The sequence below is a fragment of the Chelon labrosus genome, assembly GCF_963514085.1.
Source record: "Chelon labrosus genome assembly, contig: SCAFFOLD_80, whole genome shotgun sequence".
In the NCBI taxonomy this organism is placed as follows: Eukaryota; Metazoa; Chordata; class Actinopteri; order Mugiliformes; family Mugilidae; genus Chelon; species Chelon labrosus.
Window position 1 is genome coordinate 62,473 of NW_028181552.1, and position 27,472 is coordinate 89,944.

A 27,472-nucleotide genomic window follows, 5' to 3' on the forward strand; every position below is an offset into this window, starting at 1 on the left:
TGGCATGTTGTTTGCTGTGAGATAAACGAGGCGTGCAGAGGGGGAGACCTATGGGCAGGTGCAAATGAAAGAATAAAATGCTGATATCCCAGCGAGTACACTCATCGAGTTTGGACTTGTCCGCCCCGTAGCAGTGGAATTTGGATCTACCCTCTTTCCAGCGGCCAGTCCGCGTACCCGCATGCGCATGCGCCGCGAGGAAAGGGGACGCGCTGTTACAGAGCTTCTACCCTGGACCGCTATCTGCATGCGAGGTTTCATGCCAGTAAGCCCGAGAGAGAAGCACCCCGTGCTTCCCGTCTCCCCTTGTACACTACATTGTCCAGAGGGATGAGCTCTGACGCCCTCGTCCCATCACCGCCTCTTCTTCCCGTGTCCCTGCGCCGCGTCCAGACGCTCCTTTCTCCTTCTCCCAGGCAGTGAGTGCCACCCAAAGCAACGCGAACTTGGTGGCAACAGTGTTGAACAGCACAACAGCAGGCTCGCTCCGCGGATTAAACCTCATCTGTCCGGCAGCGCTGTTGGTAAGTATAACTGTTAAGCCCCCCTCCCATTTTTTTCCCCCAGCGAACATAGACTGGCCTATGTGTGGTAAGAGTTTAGTGGGCTTGCAGAGAGGCATGAAACAACACTGATCTGTTGTGATCTGCCTCATTGTATCACACGATGTCATATTTAATTTGACTGGTGCGTGCAGGATTTGGACATCCGTGTCGGTGTGGTTACTTTGATTCAGTGCCTGCTTACGGATGGTTGGATACAAAGTATAGAAGCAAAACCGGTTATAAAACCGTTATTAAATTAATTCAGACTCACAGTCATCAAATTTGACTTGGAAGTGAAATCTAAATTACAGCCTGGTTTGACTGTAATTTCTCAGCAACTCCAACAACCAGGCAATGAAAGACTAGGGCATATTTTTGGTCAGTGCTCATAGTTCAGAGCCCAAGGATCTGCCTTGGCATTATTGCAACTGTTGCCATGAAGAAATGTGCCTTTGCTTCTTTTTCTCTCTCTCTCTCTCTCTCTCTCTCTCTCTATCTGTTTTTGGTGATCCGTGCAAAGTCTGTCGCAACCGCTGTCAGAAATGTTAGTTTCCCGTTTTATACCCTCTTAAATAATGACTGTAATTTTAACACATGCCAGTGGCACATCTCTTACATTAGAATTCCATTTGTTTGATTTTCTCCTCCTTTTGTAATGAGATCCTTGTTTTCCCTATGCAAAGAATTGAATGCGAAGTTAGGTTATACCTGATCAGGGGAGTTGTCACCAGGACATAACCTGTTTGCCTGGTCACTTCTTTTTCACATAGGACACTCAAAGTTGTTGTTTTATAAGGTTTGGATATAGTCATTTGGGTTTAGGGTACACTTGTATGGATCACTGAGCCACTGGCATCATGACATTTCTTTTTGATTCCCCTTTTTGACTTGTTCTTATGTATAATTTGTTCTTCCTCTTATCTCCTCTTATCTGTTGCATCCAGTCAGTGTAGCAGCGGCTACATAAGAGAGGTTTTTTTTTTTTTTTTTAACAGATGCTGCATTTAATGGGGCTTGGAGATATTTAGCACATGGCAACTTGTAGCAAATCAGCTGAAACACATGATATGGCCTCTGCAGTAGTGACTCATTCCCGGTTGAATCAATTAGGCTTGGTAGATAAAAAATAAATAAATAAAATACGATGAACACATATCTTCCCTCGCAACATTCATCCCGGGCAAATGTAATCATCCTTTGACTCTGGTGCGCTGGTCATTGTAGTGAAGGCCCACTGGTGCCCATTAGTGCTTTTTTTTTTTTTTTTGATTTTGCAAAGTGAATTAGATCAAATTCTCCTCGCGAGAAGATATGGAACAATGCTGTAAAGTAACTGAGCAAAGAAGCCCATAGTAGGTGGACATGCAGTGCACAGTTATCTGATCTGTAATATTTACTCCTGTTTGGTCGAGGTCTCTGTTGCCAGCTATGTGCACATTTCTAAATAAATCAGTTTAGCTGAGATGTCAGATGTTGGTGACATATTGGTTCCTCAACTGGTTTATTCATGCCACCAGTATATGAGAACGCATATGTGGTTTACTTGCAGGCAGTGAGATTACGCCGCATTTGGTGCTGTTGCCTCACAACAAAAATGTTGTGGGTTTGAGCAAGTTTGGACGTTCTCATCTTCGTTTTCTGCCGCAGCCAGTGGCGATGCTGAGTTCTTGGGGAGGGGGGCTGGGTTGCGTAGATTGAAGGGGGGTTGTGGTGAATTGTCGATGCGCTCTAGGTGTTAGGGGGTTGATGGTTGCCATGTTGGTTGCAAAATATATTTTTTCTTCAAAGGGTCCCAAACCGTTGCAATTTATTTATTTTTTATTGCTAGCTTAATTGACAATTCTAAACTGACCGCAGGCGTGAATGTGAGTTGCGATGTGTTCGCTTTTGCTGTTTTTGCCCGGCGATGGACTGGCAATCTGTCCAGGATGTATCCCGCCCGGTGCCATCTCCCGTCCTCCCTGAAACGCTACAGAATAAAGCTGGTAAACTAAAGGTCCTTTCTAATATTTTGCTTTCGCTACTAAGTGCTGAAACTAGATCTCCCACACTGTCCGCCAATCCCAAGGTCAACATGAACAAATGAGGCCTGCTCTTAGAGTTCCCACCTTAGGAGATGAAAAAAGAGGCATGTTTTATAATATGCAGCACCTTCCCTTTCTTTATTTCCTAGATACAGCTTATTTATCTGTTTGTGTGCCATCTTTAGTAGCCAAGACACCAAGGAAAGTTATCGTCTTTGTGTGTTTATAACCGAGTGCAGTATATAGCCATCCTGTTTTCTCTGCACTTCATCATTTTGATGAGATGCCTGCTTACTTGGGAAGAATCAAAAAGCCTGTAGACCTTGGTTCAGTATGCTTTTCTGTTAAAGTTTAACAGAATATGATGACCAGGTGGAAATGGTCAAATGCTGCCAAAGTAATGAGTTGTGTTCTCTTTTTTAGAACTAATACAGATGAGACTAATTTCCAAGTGGGATGTACCTACTGAGTCACCAAGGAGTGTGTTACACAGTGTACACACACCCCCACACTCACATGTCAAAGGTTTGCGGATTAAACCTTTGGATGCTTTTTATTTGTTCTCATCTCATGACAGAGAATTAATTCACTTCATTAATTCAAGAGTGCTGTGTGCTGTGGAAATGAATATGGATTTTTATGGTGAGAGACATTTAAAGTCAGCGGGTTTGGGTGTATTTCATTTGCCAAGATTAGTCAAACAGAGTCACAATACCGCAATACCGTTGAATGGCTGAACAGTGACGGACTTTCTCCACTGAGCAGTCTGATGGTCTCTCTGTGTCATGCTGTGTCATGAGTGTTTTTTACGCATGAGTTCAGCACAAGCTGGTAATTCTGTAAGCAAAGATAAGAGACCTCTCCTTACGTGCGACCACTTCTCAGAAGAGGGACCACTAGCACCTGGGTGAAGAAGTGTTTGGTTTGACGTTTGTGTAAATCCGTTAGAAGTATGAGACTACTGTGGACGTCTGGAACAGACTTCCTGCGAATTGCCAAATAATTGCCAAGGCAGACCGACGAGAAGTGACACCAATTGTTAGGCAACTCCAGATTCAACAGTTACAGTGAAAGTGATACAGAAATATGCTCAGTACTTTTAGCTAACTACTGCAGCCATTTCAGTTATACAGTGTCCAACACTCCCTTCGCCAGTTCATTAGGTACACTAGTGAAAACAAATGCATTCTAATATTACTGTCCTACACTAGGACTGTCTTACTCCTGTGCTTAATGAACTGGCAACCTAGTGTATTCGTTATCTAAATACTTGAGCTGTATACCCACGTTTATCTTATCAACCATTTGTCATTTGCATTTGAACTGCTTGATCATATGTATTAGCAAACACTATTAGCTAAATATTCATATCATTTGGCAATATATAATATTTGACTAATAGCTACTATACCAATTTGAAATAATACTTCGAATGCTTTATGATGACTCATTACTTTTAGCCATTTATTTAATTTTAACATTTGTCTGTGACATTACTGATTAATTGATCTGTTTAAGTGTTACATCCAGCTGACCACCTCAGCCATTTATTTACCTGAATTTTTCAGCCGTTTGCTGGCGTTTATTATTTGAGCTGTTTGTCACTTTCAGGCAACTACTACAGCCATTTATCCAAGCGGTTTCCCCTCTGCATATAGCTAGTTTAGTTGTTTGTCAATTTGAACTGTTTAATGAATTTAGACATTCAGTAATACGATACATATCAAATTTATGATATCTCACAATGTAAAACTAATACTAAATACTTCTGGGAATGCAGAAGCTGACAGAGGAGCAGGATATTGGTGAAAAACCACATCCGTGTCCCAAAATTGCCCTCATCATGACTGCCACAAAAACCCTGCTGGGACACATCTAGAGTACATTCTGCACACTTTGAATTCCCTGAAGGTGCCTTTCCGCATGCAGATGCTTTTAGGAACCAGAACGGGGTGATTAAAGCCTGTGATGTCTTTGAAAGCTTTTCTCCATAAAGGCGGTCAAAATGTTACAAATGTGCACCAGATTTAGCGCTTCTGACTGGATTAAACTCTGGGATTATGTGTTTTAGAGGTGATTTTCCATTGTGAGCATGGCGCACATGTGATTTTCTTCAGAGAGTGGGAGAGAGAGCTGGTAGGTGGAAAGGGTTTTAGCGGAGAAGGTCATGTTGTCGTTTATGTCCGCGCTGTGTTGCAAGGACTTGGACCCATTTAGAATCGACCCAGTAAAAATCGCATAATAAATCTGTTAGACCTTGTATTCCGTCTTTAGAGATTGTTAATGGTGCAAGGACATCATGGTGTTGTCTGTGTGTGTGTGTGTGTGTGTGTGTTTGTGTGCGCGTGTGAAGACATGTTTTCACAATAACTCACATAAAATGAATACGCAGTTGCGACATCATCAATTTTTTATGTGAAATGTGAATTAATAAAGATGGTTAGTTGACCTAACTCATTTTAACTTAGACGCATTTTACCTTAGACAATGTTAAGTGCTCGTGTTAGTACCTTTAAACCCACACAAATATCGATCTATAAACATTTTCTTAATGACAGCACTATCTCAAGTCTATTAATGCTGTGTGCCTACAGTATTAGCCCTCTTAGCCCTCACCTTCCCTGGGGATTTGTGAAAAAGCAATACATTACTGACAACAATTTCCCATGGATGACCTTTTCTGGAATTACTTCCACTGCGTACTTGGTGGTGGCTTCCTGACTCATCTTTAATCACTACAGTGTGTGACTAAACTCTTTAAGTGGTCTGTCTACGTTTCTTTGGTTAGACTTGCAGCGATGCTTTGAGGACATCTGCGGTGCAACTAAATGTTTCTGTGCAACTGCTCTGTTGGTACCCTCTGTTCCTGCACACCTCTCATTTCCTCCAAACTGTATCACATGCAGGCAGCTTTTGTGCCTCTGTGGTTATGCGTTGCCTGCAGTGTCTGTGAGGAGGTCTTCACTGCTTTACGACCCTGGGAGCTACAGCTACGTCTCCGGCTGTTGTAACTGCTTAATCCTTTCAACAGGGTGCTGGTGGAAAAAGACGTTTATGAGGCTATATGTACTGCAGCAACTAATGATTATTTTCATTAGTGTTTCAATTGAGGTACTTATGTGATTAGTCACTTGCTTGTTCCGTCTATAAAATCACAAAATGGTCACGGTATGACACAAATAACTCTCTCAAAACCCAAGCTGGCATCCAACTTGCTGTCCAACTAGATGTCCACATTCAAAAGCCATTTTACAGTGATTTACAACACAGGAAATCTGCAAATCTTCTTGGAAGCCGAAAGGCAGATAACGTGTGGTATTTTCATGCCTCCATGTTGGGAATAGCTACAGTCTAAGGCATTATGTTTTGGGGATATCTGTCTGCCCGACTGTATGAGAGTCTGTCTATTTTTGTCTTCTGTCTACGCAATATCTTTGGAATGCCTTGAACTTCCCCAAACGAAGGAAAAAGGATAAGGGTGGGTCAATCGGAAGCACTATTGTATCTGGGTAAGGTAACCAACAACCAAGGAAAAAAAAAATGAAAGTTTTGCACAGTGGAAACCATTACTGGTTGAGCTTCGAGCATTACAGAGACAAGAGTACGTGAGAACAGAGTAAGTCATATCCTGTTTTAATGTTACTACAGATTCACGCCTTGTTTGACACAAGAACTGACAACTTGACTGCTGTTAGAGATTGTTGCAAAAATAATTACCATCGTCATGAGTGTAGGGACGATGTGAGCTCACCGGTAGGGCAGCCATGAATAGATGCAGTTTTGGGATAAAATCGAGATGCATCGGCTTTAATACGTCTGTGCATCGATAAATTCTGATCCATATAATGGTTAGATGTTGTCTGCCTTTATTTAGAAATTTGAAACACACAATTATTTAATATTTTGGACCACTCGGCCGTTACCATACATTACAGCGCATATGCTGATTAGTAGCCTGGGTGTAGCAGCGGCAGAACAAATACACACACACCAGCGAAGTATAAATCTAAAGTTTGGCAACACTACAGGTTTTACAAGAGGTGATTGAAACCTCCAGCTCCACTTGTTCACTGGCAATAACAGACGCTGGTCAGTAATAATAACAGTGAAACTAACGCGTGTTTAGAGCAGCATGTGAATAGCACTAAGTGTGAACATTTTCTTCATTTGTCGGCTGTAGGAAAGACCCATTTGGGAAAGATGAATTCAGTTTTTATTGTTCATATTATAGAAACTGTGTTTTGTTGCTTAGTGCTGAGTTAGTATAGCTGCTGATGAAAGAGTGTTAAGCACATCTGCTGTCAATACACGGAAATTGATAAAGACTTTGCATGTGGTTGAATTGTCAGTGCCATGTCATTCTTTCGTATTTCACTCTTGCCCGCATTAAAAAACTTGAGAGCCCTGATAAAGTATACAGAATGTACAAAGAACATGTATGTTTTAAATGGCAAATGAACTTCCATTAATACACAGGATTAGATGTTACAATCCCCTGTTCCCAGGCAAAACACATTTAGAGGGGCTGTTCAACTGAGAAACCCTAACAAACCTACAGTCATGTGATATGATGATTAACCTACAATCTACATGAACTAAGTAAGTGCTGCTGGCTTGTAGGCAGAGGATAATTCAAACCTTGTGAAATATAAGGTAACCTAATGCTGCTGGCCTGTATGGCCCGCTCAGCAGCTAACCAATTGTAAATTGTAAATTGTAGATTGTGTGTGGATGTGCAAAAAAGAGACAGGTAGTGTGTAAATGTTCACCGTTTCAGGTGTAACACAACGTACAGGCTGGTGCGTTAATGTTACGCATAAACACAGATTGGGTGTGTGACTTTTGTTAATGTAACCAGGGCTCTCAAGTCTTTTCAATAAGTTCACACGCCACACGTCATGTGTTGATCATGCTGAGAAGTGATAAAACTCTCCGCACATTAGTAACAGACTGTATATAAAAGATATTAAACAAAACAAAACAAAAATACCTCACTCCAAGCTGAGTTCAAAACTTGAGAGCCCTGGATCCATTGTGGGATTATAAACCGAGTTTGAGTGGAGCCGAGGCGGTCGGGTAATGCAGGCCGAGGTTGCCTCTTGACTGGAACAAAATTTCACACAATGCAGCGATGAACTGAAGATATTTTATTTACATTTTATTCATTTTTTTTTTACATGCAAAAATACTTTTATTAATAAAGGAAGAATTAAGGAAGAAAACATCTAAAGGCTCTTTTAGAGTACTGTAGTACTCGAGTAGGCGTCTGTGCTGTCGCTGTAGTTTCTGCGTCAACTTAACGCAGAAGTCTGAACTGCCTTTAAGGATGGCATATCTGCATCTGTAGTTTTGCTGCATCCATTCCAGAGTGTTTGCTCCAAAGTGTAGTTCCATTAGACAATAACCTGCCATGCATGTTTCTGTTTAGGTTAATTAAATTCTGCTTGGAGATGCAATTTTATACAAGTGCAGAATCAAGTAGAAAACCAGGATGTAATACCAATGAACTTTGCAGTTATTCTTCAATTGCTTTTACATGTCTGATTATTTCTTTGTTTTTACCACAGGGAGAAGCCCGGGCCCATTATATCTAAACCATGGAGGACCCAGTCTTTTGAAATGAAAGAGGGAAAAGGTGAGTTGTTTGTTTTTTTTTGACATCTGGTGGCTCTCTGAGAAGCTCTGTGGAAAAGATAAAAGAAGAGGGAGGAAAAAAAACCCAAAAAAAACAGGAAAACGGAGGCATTTAGAGTCTGCTCCTGCCTCCATTCTGCAGTGATTTCAGTGTTTCCTAAACAATAACTTCAGAAACAGACTCACGCCCGGCTCAGGACACACTCCATCCGCTGTGGCGCCAAGAAGCTACACCCTGAATTAGAGGGCAGTGGTGTTCCATATTCCATATTTTAAGTTGCGAAATGACGAGTTTGTGTCACAGAGGAGGGGCATACATCAGAGTGAAATCTTCGGCGCGTCCCTGTGGTAGTGTTAATCGATCATGTGGTTTCCACTCCTGTCTCCAAGTCTGGGCGAGCGCAAGATTTACAGCAGTATTACTTTACTGTCATTGCACTGTAGCAAATGCATGTGCTCTCCTGCATCTTAAAATAGACATTCAGCTGTGCAGTCCTCAGAACCCCCCCCCCCCCCCCCCCCCCCCCCAACACACACACACACACACACACACACACACACACACACACACACACACACACACACACACACACACAACTTTAATCACTGTCCTTATTCTTTCTTTATCTTAAGTTTTTGACTCCCCTGGTCAGTGCAGCTTATTTGCATGTGAAGCACATATTGCTGTGACACGTATACAACTTATTTCAGTATACGGTGGCTCCTCTTACAGGCCACCTTCTCAGATGAAGAGGATGCTATTTATAAAGCATTTGAAGTTAGTTGTTAAAACGCATTTGGAATGTTCCTCTTTTCTATACCTGTCACCAGGATGACCTCATGCACTGTGTAGACATGAGAGGACCAGGGAGGGTGTGAAGATGTCCCAGAAGGCAACTAAAAGTAAGTTCTTTTGCTGCACGTGTTTGAATGCTTCTACCCAGTGCTGTTTAGAATATACAGTATATGACACATTTTCATTCAGACTTTTCTCTCTTTGATAGTAAAATATCTTTAAAAAATACACTTCATCAAAACGTAATAATTAATGGTACTACTGAATGGTAGGGATAATTATGTTGAGTTCCGTTTAAAATAATCTACAGCCATCACTGTGGATTCGCCTGTGTATGAACATAAAATGCCCTACAATGGCAACTGTCCCGACAGTATGGATACTTGGCAAGTTTGCATTAAATTGTGAGTCTTAATAATCTGCCAATTGTATTAATTACAACACAGTTTTATCATTTATACTGTCGACAGTATATTTTTCAACACAAGAGCTTGATGCAGTTATACTAAAGATGTTTGATAAATGAAGTTTGTCATTGAATGTCAGTCTTGGTAACTTTCCTTTCTATTGTGTGTTTTCTGTTGTGAGCTGGTAGTTCAGTATATACCAATGCTAGGGGTGTAACGGTACACACAAGTCATGGTCTGGTACGTACCTCGGGGTGGGGGTCACGGTTCGGTACGGGTTTGGTACAGCGGGAAAAAGGCAACAAAAACTCACACATGTATAAGATTAGCTTTTTTCATTTATTTTGCAAAAAAAATGCACCTCCTGCTATAAAAGTACAAAATAAAAGCAAGTCAAACAAATATTTCAAATAGTACCAAAACTGAAAATCTCTTGAGAATATTACAAAATAAATAGAAAGAAAGAAAGAAAGAAAGAGCCTTTATTTGTCATTATATTATACAAGTATCATATAACGAGTGAGTGTGAGTAAAATAGTGAGTGTGTCTTATGTGTGTTAGCATGTTTGACATGTTTCCAGCAATGTACCGCAATACACCACTCGATGGGACGCGAGTGGTGGACCGGGTTGCACCTGGAAACCAAAGTGTTCCCACGCTACTTTTCTTCTTCGTCTGTTTTTCTTCTTCTGTAGGCTAATGACGTTAGCTGGCAGCTTTTAGGCTCATTACCGCCACCTGGATTGAAGTGAGGACTCGACTTTTTCTTTTTTTTAAAAGGCTACTCACTCAAACATATTCGCAGGTCAGCCATACACCTGACTGCGTGCACCGAACCGTGACGCCCGTACCATGACACCGCAGGATGAATACAAATACTGTTACACCTCTAACTAATTTTCAACCTCAAAGCTGCTAGGCAACCAGCCGACATCAGGAAGTTGCGGTGAATGGGCTGAAAGTATACTTGCACACGCACATCCTCCCATTAATACTTAACACTTCTCATTTTGTACACCAATGAAATATGAGATAGTTACGTGTCAAGCTGACTGTATTACTGCATTTTTAGTCTGTGCTAAGCTAGCTGGCGCCTGCATATAACTTTATTTTGAGTCGTCCATGCATGCAGTTCAAATAGAAGGAAGAAACTGTACTTCTCTATTAGATAAACTGTTATTTTAAGTGCCCAACAACATTATGGTCCCTGCCTAGGTGCATGGACATGTAGACAAGGACTTACAAGGACTCGTCGTAACGATCTGCCCCAAAAAATTCAAAAGCAAACCACCGGTGGTCCCCTGTGCCAGGACAAATAAAGATCCAACTTGCTCGTCAGTATGGGAATGGAAAGAAAAGAATGCGAACATTCTTGAGATTAATTTAATGATGATATGGTTAGCTTTCCTGGCTTGGGACAGCTCAGCAGGAGTTTTCCAAAACTCACCCAGTCGCTCACTTCTAGTCAAAATCGAGTCAAACCCGCGGCTCCAAATTTTCTGAAGGCCTCGTCGAAATGTGACGGTTATGTGAAATGGATTCAACTTATGTTAAAATTCAAATTTGCCAGTTTCACGCTTTGCCATATAACACCATGGTTGTTGGACAGTTTCATGTGAACCTCTCTAAATAGCAACACTGATTTCAGTATCAGTTTTCAGTACCCATATTGATACTGGCCATACACCTGCTTCATATGAGATGGCATATGGGAGGTTTTTCATTAGGTTTTTGTCATACATGTCCAAGGCTGAGGTGCCTTAAAGGGGAACTCCGGCGCAAAATGAACCTGGGGTTAATAACACATGTGTACCGAGTTCGACCGTTCTCTGGTATTTGTTTTCATGTATTTGTTTTGTTAGTCAAATGTGACCAGTTTTCTTGCAAACCGCTATTTAGCGTATAACGCTAGCCTTCGGGGCACACCGACACATAAAAAGAAATCGCTATTTCTATACCACTAACAAGGCTCACAATATCACCACACTTACACGGTAGCATAACTTGGGTCTCTACATGTAAACCGAAGCATTGAGAACTTTGCAAGTATACAGGCAGTTTATTAAAAAAGGAATACAGTACCGTCCGCGTCCGGCTCGCATATCCAGGCGGGCGCCATCTTGGGGAAACTGAACTGTCTGTTGCCGGAAGAAAGCACTGAGAGCATAGGAAAAGCGTTCCCAAGATGGCGCCCGCCTGGATATGCGAGCCGGACGCGGACGGTACTGTATTCCTTTTTTAATAAATTGCCTGTATACTTGCAAAGTTCTCAATGCTTCGGTTTACATGTAGAGACCCTAGTTATGCTACCGTGTAAGTGTGGTGATATTGTGAGCCTTGTTAGTGGTATAGAAATAGCGATTTCTTTTTATGTGTCGGTGTGCCCCGAAGGCTAGCGTTATACGCTAATTAGCGGTTTGCAAGAAAACTGGTCACATTTGACTAACAAAACAAATACATGAAAACAAATACCAGAGAACGGTCGAACTCGGTACACATGTGTTATTAACCCCAGGTTCATTTTGCGCCGGAGTTCCCCTTTAAGCAAGCACCTAAAACCCCCTTTTGCTTCACTTGGATGGGTTAAATGCAGAGAACAAATTCCCTGTATGTGTGTACATACAGTACATACATGGCAAATAAAGCAGATTTACTGATTTGAAATTATTTGAAAAAAACCCCCAAAAAACTCCAGAATGCGCATAATGAAAAAAAGAGATCCTGCTTTTTAATTTGTGTATGTTCTCCTCTGTTTTTGTCTTTCTCCATCCAGCATGGTGCCTCAGGCTTGTCCCACTTCTCCTCTTCTTCATCTCCTTTGTCACATACTACTGTTCCTATGCCATACTTCAGAGGTAATCTCACACACACTTCCTTCTTCACTCTTTCTTAGCCACTCTCCTATTAAGGTCACACAATCACAGAAAAGCCCATTTCTGGTAAGACATGTTTTAATGTCCTGGGGTTTCTGAGTCATTAACAGTTAAGAAAACAACCCACATTTGTAATCATCAAGTGGTTAGAGCTGCTGGTCAGCTGTGGCCCACGCACATGCCCATTCTTGCACTTTTTGAGTGGTCTGGACTCAGTTACTGGCACATTTTTATGGATTCAGCAGCAGTTTTCATGCCAGCGGTGGTAATCGTCTGTCTTTCAGCTACGGAGGCACCAGCAAGTCTCCCAACAGTAGCAAGTCGCTGTGTGGCGGCTGGCTAACCCAGAAGAAGTGGGAGAGCCTTAACTTTAAGTGAGTAATGGCACGTCTGTTTTATTTTTTTATTTATTTTACGAACTGAAGGGTGTGGGAGTGGATGGCTTATTAAAGTAGCATGGTACGCCATTTTACATTTTTATTTGAACATAAGGTGCCAGGTTCCTTGAAACTGGACTGCTCTTTACCAGGCGCGAAGGAAAAGTACATTTTAGATTGAATAGAGCTCATTATTGTATATTTATAAAAAAACAGAGTTTCCATCTAAATAATGATTACAGCAAGTTTCAGTCACTTGAGAGGAATGTCTTGGTGAAATGGTTGAGACGGAAAGTTAAATATAAAAACCAACAGTGGCTCAGAATGGGCTCTTGATAAAAGTTTCTTGGAGGTGGACAATGGCTTGTTTTGTTAAGTAATCGTTGTTCTACATTCCTGAATCCTGTCTTGTTCATTTCTCAGTTTGTTCAGCTGTATATGTGCTCGCCTTTCTCTGGGCTCTGCTCTCTTACAAAAGTGTGACGTGGTCTCCATCTGTGTCTTGCTCTGAACTACGCAAGGGTCACTGTTTATTTCTTCAGCACGCTAGACCTTCTGCTGGCTGCCCTTTGACATTTGAGAACGGTTCAGATTCACGATGCCCGCGTTTTACCCCACCAAAAAAAAACAAAAAAAAAAACACGGTTTGCGTTAAGTTGCCGGTTCATTGTGCTTGGCTTTTCATATCCATCATTACAGTCAAGTCAGGGAGACCTTCCAGGAAATCTCAGTGACATTTCTCTAATTAGACCCCTCCCCGGAGATTTATCCTGATCTCCTGCGGAGAGCTAGCTGGCACACGAGAGTAATAAATGTCTAAGGGGCTCACTGTCAAAGACAGTAGGTCATAAACCGCTGGAGTCTGAAGGCAGCGAACACAGAAAACCAACTGTTTCACATATTACAACCTGCCACATTTGTCTCACTCCACAGGCCCTGTGAATGTTATTGTTTTCCTCCCCTTCTTCTCAGCAGAGAGATGCCAGCAGAGGTTTTTAATGAGGGGAAATTGCTATTGAATGACATCATGTAAACGGCTAATTTTCTTATAATGAGCCTGGTTTACCTGCTATAATGGATAGCAGAACATTTGGTAAATTTGAGGCCAAGTGATGAAGTTGTTTTCTTCATGTGCTAGCACGAACGCTGTACGATTTGGCAGCGCAGTTGCCATTGTCTATTGTGCGGTTTGATACTTATTTTGGCCAGAGAAGCAGTTTTCTTCATCCTCGCTGTCTTGAAACTCATTCATATCCGTGCCCTCTCAGCCGCAAAGTCTCCTGCGGTCCTCATCTGTACAGTGAAGCCGTGCGCGCCACAGTATTATGTTCTAATTCCTGCTCTGACACTTCTCTCGCAGCATTAGCAGACAGACGCAGCTCTTTCTCCAACCGAAGGATTTCTTTTGGCGGGAGCATCTGTCAAAGCTGGCATTACCTTATGGCGTTAAGGGCAGTGGTATGTTGACTTTACACACTATCCGCTGCTCAGTTCACTCAGCACACGACTCTCAGATCACTGGTGGTTTGAAGATTATCATTATATCTTTCCCACTTCTACTTCAAAACAATTATATAAAAACAACTCTTCTTCTGTTCTCAGACTGATTTTAGGATCATATACCACATGATGAGATCAGCGGCACTTAAGAGTCATAAAAGCCGATTTATGAAACCCCAATCTTAAACTCTTTATATAATTGAGACACTAAACTGCAGTTTCTCTATGGAACCGGAGCTCTGTACATAAACTTTTCAAATAATCTCTCGGTTTCTCACTTTCCCTCCCAGAGCTGCTGCTACTGAAAGTTCTCGCTATGACTGCAAATTATCAGGTGCCTCCCATCATCGAAAAGTAAGTGTGAATTCCAGCTTGGGCCAACTAAGCTTAAAGGTCACCATTTTAGTGTTATTTTACTTTGCTAATATTGTAATTGCCATATGAGGATTAGCTTGAAAAACAACAAACGGAGTGATGGCAGCAGTACGTTTTTTTTGCCACGTAACTGTAGAACAGGTAATTTATTGGCAAGGTTTCTAAAATGCTGTGCCGCGTGTAATTGTTCAGAACGCTAAGAGACAAGTGGCACGTTTCAACGGTGCACTCCTCGTGTGTTTTCTCTCCGCAGCCTTGAATGCAGAACCTGTGTAGTTATAGGCAACGGCTTTGCCATTAAAAACAGCTCGCTGGGAAGCATCATCAACAAATACGATGTGGTCATTAGGTAAGCGCACACAGTTATTCACTCAATATTATTTTTGGTCTTTGATGCACTGAACACGAGGGTGCATATTTCTAAATAAATCCTTTTTTTTTTTTTTTTTTTGACTCAGATATCATAATATTAAACCCAAATGTCTTCAGAACCACCATATTCTTTAAGGACAGCTATGGCTGGGAAGTAAGGAACAGATAGATCCTTGCTAGATGACCTTAAGAAGTGTGGCGGTTCTTTAACACTCCTTTAGAAACCAGGATAAAAATTCACTTGGCCGTAGACTAATGGTGGACAGTATCCAACTATGTGACCATCTGACTCCGACGCAGACCCATCAACTCAGCAATTAGCAAAGTTTTGTGTCAAATCAGCTTCTTACACGAGAGAAGAAAGTAAGTTTACTCAGGGACAAAGGCACTTCGCAAATCTGACTTTAAAGCCTTGGAATGAGCGCGTGCATTCTGAGTTTTTATAAGCCTCTTTCAAACAGCCAGAATTTGGCCTGGCCACAATGCATTTTTCTCCTCACCCACCCCACCAGCCCACCTCCTCCCCCTCTTCCTCCTCCTCTTCCCCCTCCCTCACATCTCTCCCTCTCTTCTCAGAAGCTAATGGTTTCCCGGCCAAGTGGAGTAAGGTTATTGACGTTCAGAATTCAGTGCATGCCTGAGAGTTTGACGTCACCGGGCCGGTTCTGTCTTAAAAACACCGCTTAGGCTCCTTAAAAGCCCGTCCAGACTTGAGTTTCCAAAGTGCAGCCTAATCATCTAGCCAAACATGGTCTCAGTCTGTGCTACTGTGTTTACTAATTGGTCAAGGATTGAGTTAGGAGGCAGTTGTAGAAGGTATTGTGTGAGGATTTCTTTTTTTAAAGTAACAAAACGCACACATTTCCAGATGGAAGCACATGTTGCATTGAATACTGTAATTGTCCTTCTTGCAGGCAACTTTTTTCCCCCATAAGGCATGTCTTCATCAGCTGCAGAACATGTGACAGAACATGTGTGGAGGGATAAGAAGGATCTGTGTGTGCTAGGGGTTGAACGACTTAGGATTTTTTTTAAGTCGACTAATATGTGGTGAAAGTCGAGTCGGCATCGACTCGTCGACAACGTCACACATAAAAACACAGTAGAAAGTAATGCTTCGCAAAAATGGAATCTATATTTTTGACCTGAATGGTCATAGGCGTAGCCCACGTGGCCGTAGCCCACGTAGCCCACGTGGCCGTAGCCCACGTCAACACCCTGAACGCCGTCTGACACTCATGCTCCACAACCACAGCAACAATGTCAACTAATAGAACACAACAGAACTGAACATAAATAGTACTTAATAGCGTGTTGTAACATAGGATAGTGTAGCCGGGATAAAAAAAAAAAAAACAGTGGTATATCTCTGAAGCCTTCTCCGTGTATAGCAGCTAAAGGTCTATTCAACAGCAAAGTTGTTAACTGACTGCTGTTGAGAGGATTTGGACCGTTCCTCTGCTAGCGTTAGCGGATGCCTTTTCAGATGAGTGTGCATTGCAGTGGTACTTCTGTTGTATTTCAGGACTGACATGTCACGGTAGAATGGGCTTCATCTTTAGTAAAGTATTTCCACACACTTGATGAACCGCTGCTAGTTTGCTTGAATGACCGACTGGGCTCTTCACCTGTCTTCTCGGAGGCATTCGTGTTGTTGTTGTCACGTGACTGGCGACCAGTTGACTTCCTGCTTAAAGCGTCATGGCACAGCAGTAACGTCGACTAGTCAGTACAACCCCTAGTGTGTGCTTGATGTGAAATCAACAGTCCACCTGGACACCACGGTCCAAACATCTAATATAAGTGGCATTAACACAGCTTCTTGTCTCGTACATGCTAACACACATTAACTGAAGTAACAGTAGTTTCCAAATCATTGCAAAAAACTGTGCTTCAAATGAAACAAATACAGAATGTTTGTTGTTTGATGTTCCCAGGGTCGTATGTTCCCTACATTTACCCTGTTATACCACATAATGAGAACATGACAAAGGGTCCTATGTTCCCCAGCTCTATATGGCGCAGAACGGGAACTTGGAAAAACATCTTCCCTCAAGGTTTAAGGTTAGGTTAGGGTTAGGTTATTGGGAAGGGGGTGTGTGATAAGGTCTACTGCAGTAAGAACCATTAAGCTAATAGTCCACAGACTAGAGTCTGTTCTTGCCTGCTTCTGTAAGCGTTCAAGGTAAACAAGGGTGAGCTTGTTTTTATTTTAAATTGGTAGCCTTTGCTGTCAAATCACTCCACCTTTAAGCATTTTAAATTCAACTCGTCCATGAGTTGCCTCCTTTGTCATACTGGGTGCGGTTAACCTGATATGGTCCACAGGCTTTTGAAAAAAATGTAGTTTTTTAAGGCCACTTAGAAAAGACTCTTTCAATAAACAACCGTCATATTACATCATTTTTAAAAACAATAAGGGCTCTCTTCTAGACATACGGTGGCGATCATTGTCGAAGGCTCTTTTCCGAGGCTGGGCTTTTAATTATTAGTGTCGTTACTTCTTGTGACTTGTCTGCGAAGGTTCTCAGCCATCCAGGTCATGGTATACCCAAAAACATTAAAGAAAGGACTTGTAGAGTTTTCTCAAAGATGTTCTGCCACTCTTCTGAGTAGCTCATTCGGCAGTAGCTTCTCCATCAGAAACTTGCTTGATTCGTGTCTGTTAACGGCAGGTGAGTATCTAGCCATTAACTGACACTAGTTGTTCCAGTTTCAGATGGGTTACAACCACAGATGTTCCTGTTTAAACCCCAACTTCCCGCCAGTCACTTAGAACTGAAGAAGCTACTCAGAAGCACTCCACAAGTGCAGCTGCCTTTCTTTGATTTTTTTGGTTATTCTTGTGACTTTTGAAACAGAATAACAAAATTCAGGTTTCACTCTGTTTCTGCCTGATTCACAATAACTTGCCAAAACATTAGGTACACTCGAGAAACAAATCCATTCTAATGTAACAGTCCTGCGTTCAATCCCCCTTTGTGACTGTTCTAATGTTCAGTTTATGTTGAAACGGCATCAGAGAGGTGATAATTCAACTGGGCGATCATTTAGAGGATATAGTTTGTGGTGCTTTTAAACTGAATTAAATTGAACACAAAATAATAGAAACATGCCTTTGTACAAGACAATACAGAGCAATAGTACTTCAAACTACAGCTTAAAAATTAAAACACAGCTAAATCACAGCTCTGTCTGTTATTTTAAACGAATCCTGAATACCAGAACATTCATGAAGACAACATTTAGGTGCAGACTGTTTTATTAGAATGCATTCATTACCTCTAGTGTACCCATTGAACTAGCATGTGTGTGTATTTGGGAATCACTGGGAGACTTGCACAGTTCGCTCCAGTATACGACTGTTTAGCTTGTGGTGGCAAGTGCAAAGTTGGCACGTCCCATTAGTCAGAGCGGACAAAATAATGAGATTCAGATGCACGTTGAAGGGTTTTGCCTTTAATGCTCAACTGCTTCTCAAAAGTCATGGTGTGAGTGCCTTGTTGCGGAAAAACTCAAAAACACTTTCTGTTCTGAAGTATTTCGTGTGTCCCCACTTCAGGTTGAATGACGCACCAGTGAGAGGCTATGAGGAGGATGTGGGAAACAAGACCACAATGAGATTCTTCTACCCCGAGTCAGCTTCCTACAACCCTAGTCTGCACAACGAGCCCGAGACCCTTATGGTCCTGGTGCCTTTCAAGCAGCAAGATCTGCGGTGGCTCAAAGAGATCGTCTATAATGAGAAGAGGGTACAGGATATGTGTGAGAATGCACTCTCTCACACAGACACACACTCTGTTTAGTCTCTTTTCCGTCTCTTGCCAGTCACCCATATCAGAAACAAAAACTTAAAAGGTTCAACTTCAGCAATGCCAGTGCCCCTCAGAGTTAAATGTAGTTTCCATCGCAGGCATTCTTCATTCTCTTGCTCCCGGCACCTCCGGCTTCGAACCTCTAATAGTTGCAGGGTCATTACCCACTAATTTGCACATCGATTTAGTTGCCTCCAGCAACGAGGGAGTCATAGGTTAAATTGCATCTACGTTTGAGCAAATGAACTTTTTCTGCTGTCCAAAAATAGCAATACTTTGCTCTCTTTCTGTCCTTTCTTCGTCATTTTTCAGTTTTGAGACATCCTGCGTCTGTTTATGTGTCCATTCCAGGTCAGGAAAGGCTTTTGGAAGCCCCCTCCACAAATCTGGTTGGGTGACTTCAGTAAAATCAGAGTGCTGGACCCCCACTTTTTGCACGAAACTGCAGAGAGACTTCTGCAAATCCCTCTGCACCCCAAGAGTAAACAGGTGAGCAGTCACTTTCTCTTAACTGTTTTGAGAATTGGGAATCTACAGTTGCGTGTATCCAAATTTTAAAACAAGACATTTTGGTGCATGTCAAAAAAAAATATAAAAAAACTGCCTATGATTGCAGTGGCGATGCTTCTCCCCACTCACCTCACCTCACCATTTTCCCATTAAAACCTTCGTTCATGTTTGTGCGCTTTCTTGTGCACTTCCCCCTTTTCCTCATTTTGCATGACACTGCTTCCCACATGAATGTTAACAAGGCAGGATGGAGCATCCACTGATTAGCCGCTGTTCCTCTAATGATACGTCTTGAGCTCTGTGATAAACAGTTTATTGGAACAGACCCGCCTGTTGAAATGATGTAGGTGAAACGCTGAAGGTCAGTAGCAATTCTGTGGATCTGGTTTCTGCAGAACACGAGGAAGATTAGCTTCTGCTTGGCATTCTGGCGTCTTGTTACAAGAAGTGTCTCATGCCTTCTGGGCCGCACGGCCAGTCACTGGGAAATAATTGGCTTTTGAGGGAAAGCCAAAATATTGTGTAAATTTCACCCAGATGCTCTGTTTGTAGGACAGTTCCCAGTGTTCCTTCCCGACAAGGCTGATTATAGCTGTTTTCTCAGGAAAACGTTCCGCATTATGACCTTCGCTTTAGTGTTCCCTTGATTCCGAGGTTTAGCTGATCTTCAGTGAGAGTGTTTTGCAACTTTTGGCTCAGTGAGTCAAACTAAAGGATAAAGCAAATGAGAGACCATTCATCAAAACACAAAAGAGGAAAAGTGGATACATAAACTGAAACCAGCTCATGAGAGAGCAGCGATTGTGCAATTTGTGAACATGACGCATCGCAGTTGTTTTGCAGAGTTTTGAACACTGTGGGATTTCACTTGGACTGCAACTCGTGGAAGAGTGAAGTATTTATTGGCCCCTGCATCCCATGTGCTGAGAGGAGCTTGTTGTGTGTTTGTGGGGATGGTCCCTGACGTGGGCCCTGAGCCAAGTCTAGTTTTGGTTTCTGCTTGTTCCGCTCTCCTGGGTCCCTTTTTGTTAAAGAGTGTTACCATGTTTTGCCGCAGCACAGGCGCGGCGGGTTGCTGCATGTGAAGGCGGCGATCCTAGGGGCAATCAGCGGGCTCGCCCAATGGGTGCTCTGTGCAGTTTGCTCAAGCTGGATGGAAAAGGCTAGAGGGAGAGGAAGGTGGTCAGAGGGAGGAGAAAGATGGTGGGAAGTGTAACTCGCCCGCAGGGAGTTAGGTGTTAGCACTAAGACACTTGAATTAGCTCAGTTTGGGGATGTAAACGTTAAGTTTTTCTTCAACAAGACTAAACACACTGTCACTGTCCTCCTTCTGTTCCCAGTTATCTTGTGTTTCTTTCTTCCTTTCTGTAAACAAAAGTAAACAAGCTCTAGCAGACCCTTCTCTCTGTACGTACCCCAACACCCCTCGGTCAATGACCCTGTCGGTTGGAGAAGGACACCCTCAGCACATACACTCATACAGCGCTGACTCACACATGCAACCACTTCTCTTTTTGTCTTCGCTTTCCTTCCTCTCTCTGCGTACACCCCCACCCCTCGAGCACAAGTGTCATGCCCTCGTATCTCTGTCTGCAGCAGTGACAGTATGCGGCACCCTCCCCCTTCACCCCAACACGCCCTCTCACCAAGGATCCACGGGCTTACGTCCAAACTACGCGCCGGGCCCACTGCAGCGCTCTGGCGTTGGACTCATGTGCGTGTGACCACATGAGGATAATACACACAGAGTATCATCTGCATCCCATTGCAGGGTGCTCGTCAGGTTCTGAATTAAAGCAAAAAAGACCGTGTGTTGCAGTTTCAGTCAGATCACCTTCTGGTAAAACACAGTGCCATGTGTGCTTGTGTTTGTGCTTTTCTTTCCCACACATCTCTCAGTGATGCCAGAAGCAGGGAGACGGACTGAGTGCTGCTGCTGAAGTGAGCTGACATTCCTTCTTTTTGCACACCACAATTGATTCGTACATCTTTACACCCCCTTTTGCCAAACTGTGCTCGGCCCAAGGTCTCGTAGGCTACAAACTTGGCACAGCCATCGTCATTTGCTCAGATTTAAGAGTGGAGCGGATTGTTATTCTAACATGTCCTCATACATAATCAAAAGCTTGGGAAAGGCTGCTGTTTGGGTACAGACAGTATCAATGGCAACAACGTTTGCAGCTGGGTTTTTCCATGGCTGTCGTCTGAAAATCAATGAGATGACATTAAAAGTCATTTATATGCACCATTATATCTGAATCTGAATTCAAATGTCAAAGGGATCTTAAATTTTGGTCAAAATCAATGTTGTGGGCAATCAATAATTTCTCAAGCCAGAGAAAATATTAGTAGTGGGGCTTTGTAAACAGTGCTACGTGCACCAGCAGGGCAGCGGACAAAATATATTTCCTTGCAGTCAAAGCCCATCGCAGAGGAATCCTAATGATTATATGGAAAGCAAAAAAAAGGAGAAAGATATGAGAGGGCTGTTCGGGAAGTGCACTGTGTCTTTGAAAGGGGTGGAGAGAGTTTCTTGTTTCTTGAGGTCATGTGGAAATGATTCTTCTTTTTGCCTCTGTGAACATGGATAATCATTCACAGAGTCATGCTTGGAAGTGGCAAACAACACAGGGAAACCTCTGTGCACAGAGAGAGCCAGCCAGGGACAGCACAACAAACGCGTCTCATCTCATTAAATCTCACATTAGTTTTCGATCCTGTTTTTCCATAAACAAGGAGAAGGCGGTAGGGGCAGATAATGTTCTGTGTGTGATGTTTCTGTTTTCAGCAAAGGCTTATCACACGTGGCAAGCACAAAAACTGCAGGAGTATGTGTTTGAGGGCTGTTTTTAGGATAATGTGTTATTCTTTTGTGTAGGGTTACACAGGGTTAAGTTCCCCAGCTGGAAATAAACTGTGGTAGTTAGGCAGTGTGCTTATTAGAAAAGTAACCCACCAGGATGTCCTGTGATTATAAACTACAGTCGCTTTTACACTCTGAGTTAGCTGGGAGACATCGTGAGGGGAGTTTTTAATGAAACCGTGGGTTCTGGCTTCATGTAATCTGACCAGAACTCATGGGAACTGAGAATTTACATTTACAGAGCTAACAATACATATTTAACCCTGCTCTTAGTGGTGGTAGCCGTCCAAGGGGCTTCTACTGAATACTGATCTAACAGGGATATGTTTTTGTAGAGACTTGTTTTTACTTTGTTTTCTTTTCTGTTGATGATTGTCATAAAGGATTAATTAAATCACTCTAGTTAGCGAAAGCCTGGGATTCTTTTAAAATCCAGCAAATGCAGCAGCACCACTGTGGGCATTGGTTAAAATCAAGAGTCAGCTGGATGGATAGAGTTTGGGGCATAAACTCTGAGGAGCGGCGCTCGGAGTTGATTTGAAAGCGGTGACAAGCGTCCTAAAACCAACTGTAACTGGAAGACAGTTTCATTTGGGGTGATTTGTGCTTTCGGTTTATTGCGTTTGAGGAGGTTTTGTGAAGCAGCATTGTCCCCATAAAACGTGGCGCATGCATTCAGATATTTTTGCACAATTTAATGGCGTAATTAAATCAGCGACAGTTGAGACATGGCGGGAAATGAGGGGAGAATGATGAGGAACAGCATGTGGTAAAGATGTAAACCACCAGGCCACGGGGAAGCCCTAATTAAGTCAAGTCTTCTTTCTCGCTAGATTCATGTAGATTATTCTAGTTAGAGATTTAGTGAGTATGTTTTGGCAAACCTCTCTTAGTTTTTGGCCGTGCATTTTCCACCTAGGCCTTCAGTGACCTCCGGCCTTATTCAGAACACCTGTTGATACGATCGTTACGACTCCACCGCTGTAGAAACAATCAACAACATACGGATACACAATAAAACAGGGCGTTGCATTGTAGATAGGTATATTGTGAGATGAATATCATTACTAAAGCAAGAAACTCAGTCTCCTCTCACTCACTGCAGCCCCAGCTGCGCTGCAGCTGCGCACCAGCGCCACATACAAATCCAGCAGAAGCATCAATGTCGACCCAATAAAATGGCAAAAATATACACAAAATATGTAAATATAATTAATTTTACTCACCAGAACTCAATTTTGAGTTCTCCTCGGAGCCTGTCAGCCAAGGGTATCGCTTATGGCTGGGTCAGGCTAGCTAGCTCCAGGATTGTGCGGCCTTTCCTCACAATATCCAGCTTTTCCTTGCCGTGGAAATGACTTTCTAAGTAGATCTGCAACCGAACCGCCTGCAGTTTTAATTGTGAAGCCCCAGGCAGATTCCTTTGACTCTGGCAACACGTGATAGCTGAAATATGATTGGATAAAAGCTCTAATGCAAAGTTACACTGCCAGAAGCACTGCAGCTGAGAGACAGACAAGCCATAAAATTAAAAGACTAGGCTACTGAAAATAATTTTAAAGGAGATTAATGGGAAAATATTAAAATGCAAGTCAGTAATTTTGATAAAGTTTAGGCCAGCAGGGAAGACTTTGCTGGCCATAGTGGCCCACCACTGCGTTACACTAGTTACGCAGATTAAGCTAAATGAGTGGAAATGAAACAGTTTGAGCAAAAAGTTTAGCATCAAACTAAAACTTTAACAAATATTTAAAATGTGGGTTTTGATCTCTGTTTGCTTGCTTAGACCTCTCTGTTTTCTGCCATCCAGTCACTGATGCCTATAAAACAATTAAAAGGATTGACAACAGATCTCAGATTTTGTAGACTCGGCAGAAAGCTGTTGGTCCTCTGCGCAACACACACGCTAACACCCTTCCCTGGCTCTCACTTTTCCCCTCACTAAACTAAACACCCCCCAAAATAAAACCTTCCATCAAGGACGTGTAATTTGAGGCTGTCAAATACCATCCACTCAATGGAAGGAGATGTTGTCATATCTTTTTCAGGCGTGCCACTGCACTTTGTCTCTGTTCCATGCGCTCTCTGTCAAACTGTGGAAATCAAGGCAAACCATTACTCAAGTATGCTCTGAAACATCAAGGGCGAAATACGCAACGTTGCTACTTGTCCTTGGCATCAAAAGAACTTCACTTGAGGAGACCCTCTAGCGGGCGAGCTTGTGGAAAACAGCCAATGTACAGGATGACGCCTGCTAATGTGCGGTGTTTTCTGTCAAGCATCCAAGGCGCTTTGAGTGCCGCTAGCGAGAGGCGCAAGGGAACAGGTTGAGGCGGCGAGAGACAGATAGATAGATACCGCTGCATACCATGAATTAAATGCTGTGAGAAGCCTCCATCGTGTAAACTGCAAACGGTTTTGGGAGCGACTGACTTACTGAAAGTAAAACCTAATGAACTGAGAACTGTGCATTTCATAATGTTGAGTGTTCCTTTTTTGTCACAAAACTTGCATGCCAATTAATTGTTGCCCACTGCGAAACATTTAAACTCAAACAATAGGCGGTTTTGTTATGTGATACACACAAAGTAATACCGAGAGGTTATCAGACTTCTGCGCCACAGCTGTGTTGATCTACTGCATGTGAAGGTCAGCTGCAGCATTTTGTGTTTCTCTCTACTGCCATCTAGTGGTCAAATTGGACAAATTCATTTAAGTAACAGCCATGCTGCCTATGTAGAGAGAACCCAGAGCCTGGGAATCTCTAGCTTTCATCACACCACAGACGCAGCTTTTTTTTCATGTAAATGCCCATATACACTTATATAAGACTCCCAGACTGTACTGTCTGCATGTGCATGGTAGAACTCTTTTTATTTAACATCTCACCATTGACATGCTCAATGTTGTTATATGTTTCCATTCTTTAATATGTTAAAGTCTACACGAGTACAAAAATGGATAACGCTGAGTGATATCTTTTGATACTTGGGGAGAGTTCCTAATGGGTTCTGGTTAGATTAAATAAGGCCAGAAGCCAAGAGATTGTAGTTTATAATCACAGGACATCCTGGGGCGGTTACTTCTCTAACAAGTACAATATTCCTGCAGTTGTTGTGCTTGCCACGTGTGATCAGCCTTTGCTGAAAACAGAACAATCACACACAGAGCACTATCTGCCCCTACTGCCTTCTTCTTATTGCAGTTTGATTTGAACACTGCACACACAGTTTGTCAGGAGAATTATTGCCGTAGGCTGTCATTAGTTGTTGTTTGTTCCAGAATCCAGTGCATCCTACCACGGGCATCCTGGCTGTCTTTGTTGCTCTCAACTACTGTGATGTGGTCCACGTTGCTGGATTTGGATACCCGAGCTCAAAGAGCCAACGACAGCCTATCCATTACTATGGATATAACACCATGAGGTCTATGAAGGTGGGTAGCTGTCCTCTCCAGTGTTTCAAATGTAGTTTGTGTCTGAACACGCACGCTGGCATGGCGTTAAAGTCTCGTAATACTGACGCTCCCCGTTCTCTCTGTTGCAGAATTCTTACCACGACCTCAGTCAGGAGGCAGAAGCCTTAAAAAGACTGGAGGATTCGGGAGCCATTCTTTACCTGCACCCTCACTCTTGATACACGTGCTTTTCAAGTTCAGTTCAATCCCAAAAGGTGATTGAACTCTAAACGGTTTTTGAATACGATTTTGGATTTCAGATATTCTCAAATCAGATATTAATGTGCCTTCTGTGGTGGGATACGGGACAATTTGCTGGTGCATTAATTCATCACTTGATGACATGACAGTCACACATGTAGCGCTGTTGAACTTTTACCTACCTGGCACTTTATATTCTGTAAAACAGAAAGAAATCAACAGTGGCTCTTTGCTTTGCTATAACCTCTGGTGTAGTTGCTCATAATTTTTGCAAAACTTTCCGTACTTTTGGAGCTCTTGAACTTTTAGAACTTCACAGGAGACCAACTAACTATGAATGTGCTGACACAGTTGTCTCTTTGTGAGAAGATCCAGCAAACAAGTTACATCTGATTGCGTTCGATCTCGGATAATTCCTGGCTTTGATTGTATTATTTTTTTTTTACATCCTTGTGATTGCATGGGCTTATTGCTCCTGCACTGTAGAAATCAAACACTGCAAATTGCAGAGATTTCAGAGCCAGGGATTTCATGTATATCAATGAGATGTAAAATGAATAAGTCTGGTTTAGTTCTCTATAAAGTACACTCACTATGGTTCGAGATTCATTTTCTGTTCGCATATAATGTATTCTTCTCAACTCAAATACTTTTTCCACTACAGAGGTGTGTGAGTTTGTGGGGATTCACTTTCAATATACATTTAAGGTTTAAAAGTAAGAATGTATTGTTCACAAACTTAAAGAGTTAGTTACTTTACTTTGACTGGAAATACATCCTGTATTTTGCTCATTTGTTACTCTTTGATTGTCTTGGACATTTAATTTATTGAATTGTTTTGGGGTTTTTTGAGATACAAATGGTACCACTGGATATTTTTTAATGTACAGAATGAAAAACGTTTTTTCTTTAATTAAAATGTGACCAAAAAGGAATTCAATTCATGATTCTGATTGAACTTATTTATTTGCATATAAGTGACTGAGGGTGGCACAGTGGAGAGGTGGTGAGCACTGATGCCTCACAGCGTGAAGGTCCCGGGTTCGAATCCATGGGTCGACTGGGTCTTTTCCGTGTGGAGTTTGCATGTTCTCCCTGTGTCTGCGTGGGTTCTCTCCGGGTACTCCGGCTTCCTCCCACCGTCCAAAGACATGCTCATTAGGTTAATTGGTGATTCTAAATTGGCCGTAGGTGTGAATGTGAGTGTGAATGGTTGTCTGTCTCTCTGTGTTAGTCCTGTGATAGACTGCCGACCTGTCCAGGGTGTACCCCACCTCTCGCCCGATGACAGCTGGGATAGGCTCCAGCAGACCCAGCGACCCTTAAAGGAATAAGCGGTTACAGAAGATGAATGAATGAATGAAGGAATAAGTGACTGCAGCACAGTGATGTGGTGGTTAGCACTGATGCCTCACAGCAAGAAGGTTCTGGGTTCAAATCCATGGGTCGACTGGAGCCTTTCTGTGTGGAGCATGTTTGCATGTCCAAAGACATGCTCATTAGGTTCATTGGTGATTCTAAATTGGCGTGTGCATGTGAGTGTGAATGACCGTTTGTCTCTTTGTGTTAGCCCTGTGATAGACTGGCAACCTGTCCGGGGTGTAGCCCGCCTCTCGGCTAATGACAGCTGGGATAGCCCCCCCCTTTGACAACCCTCTAAAGATAGGTGGTTGCAGATAAGGGATGGATGGAGTTTGACCTGATTTTAAATATCACTACTGACC

The 27,472-nt window shown here is 42.5% G+C and overlaps 1 protein-coding gene across 1 annotated transcript; it reads left to right on the forward strand.

Annotated features, from left to right (window-relative positions):
* Positions 1-26,688, forward strand: st3gal4 (ST3 beta-galactoside alpha-2,3-sialyltransferase 4). The gene is made up of 12 exons (XM_084575328.1): positions 1-524; positions 8,137-8,204; positions 9,035-9,106; positions 12,180-12,261; positions 12,564-12,653; positions 14,017-14,114; positions 14,447-14,510; positions 14,785-14,880; positions 18,466-18,655; positions 19,070-19,207; positions 25,374-25,526; positions 25,637-26,688. The coding sequence occupies exons 3-12, from the start codon at positions 9,085-9,087 to the stop codon at positions 25,724-25,726; spliced, it is 1,023 nt and encodes a 340-aa protein (XP_084431454.1). The 5' UTR covers positions 1-524; positions 8,137-8,204; positions 9,035-9,084; the 3' UTR covers positions 25,727-26,688.
* Positions 26,689-27,472: the final 784 nt, after the last annotated feature.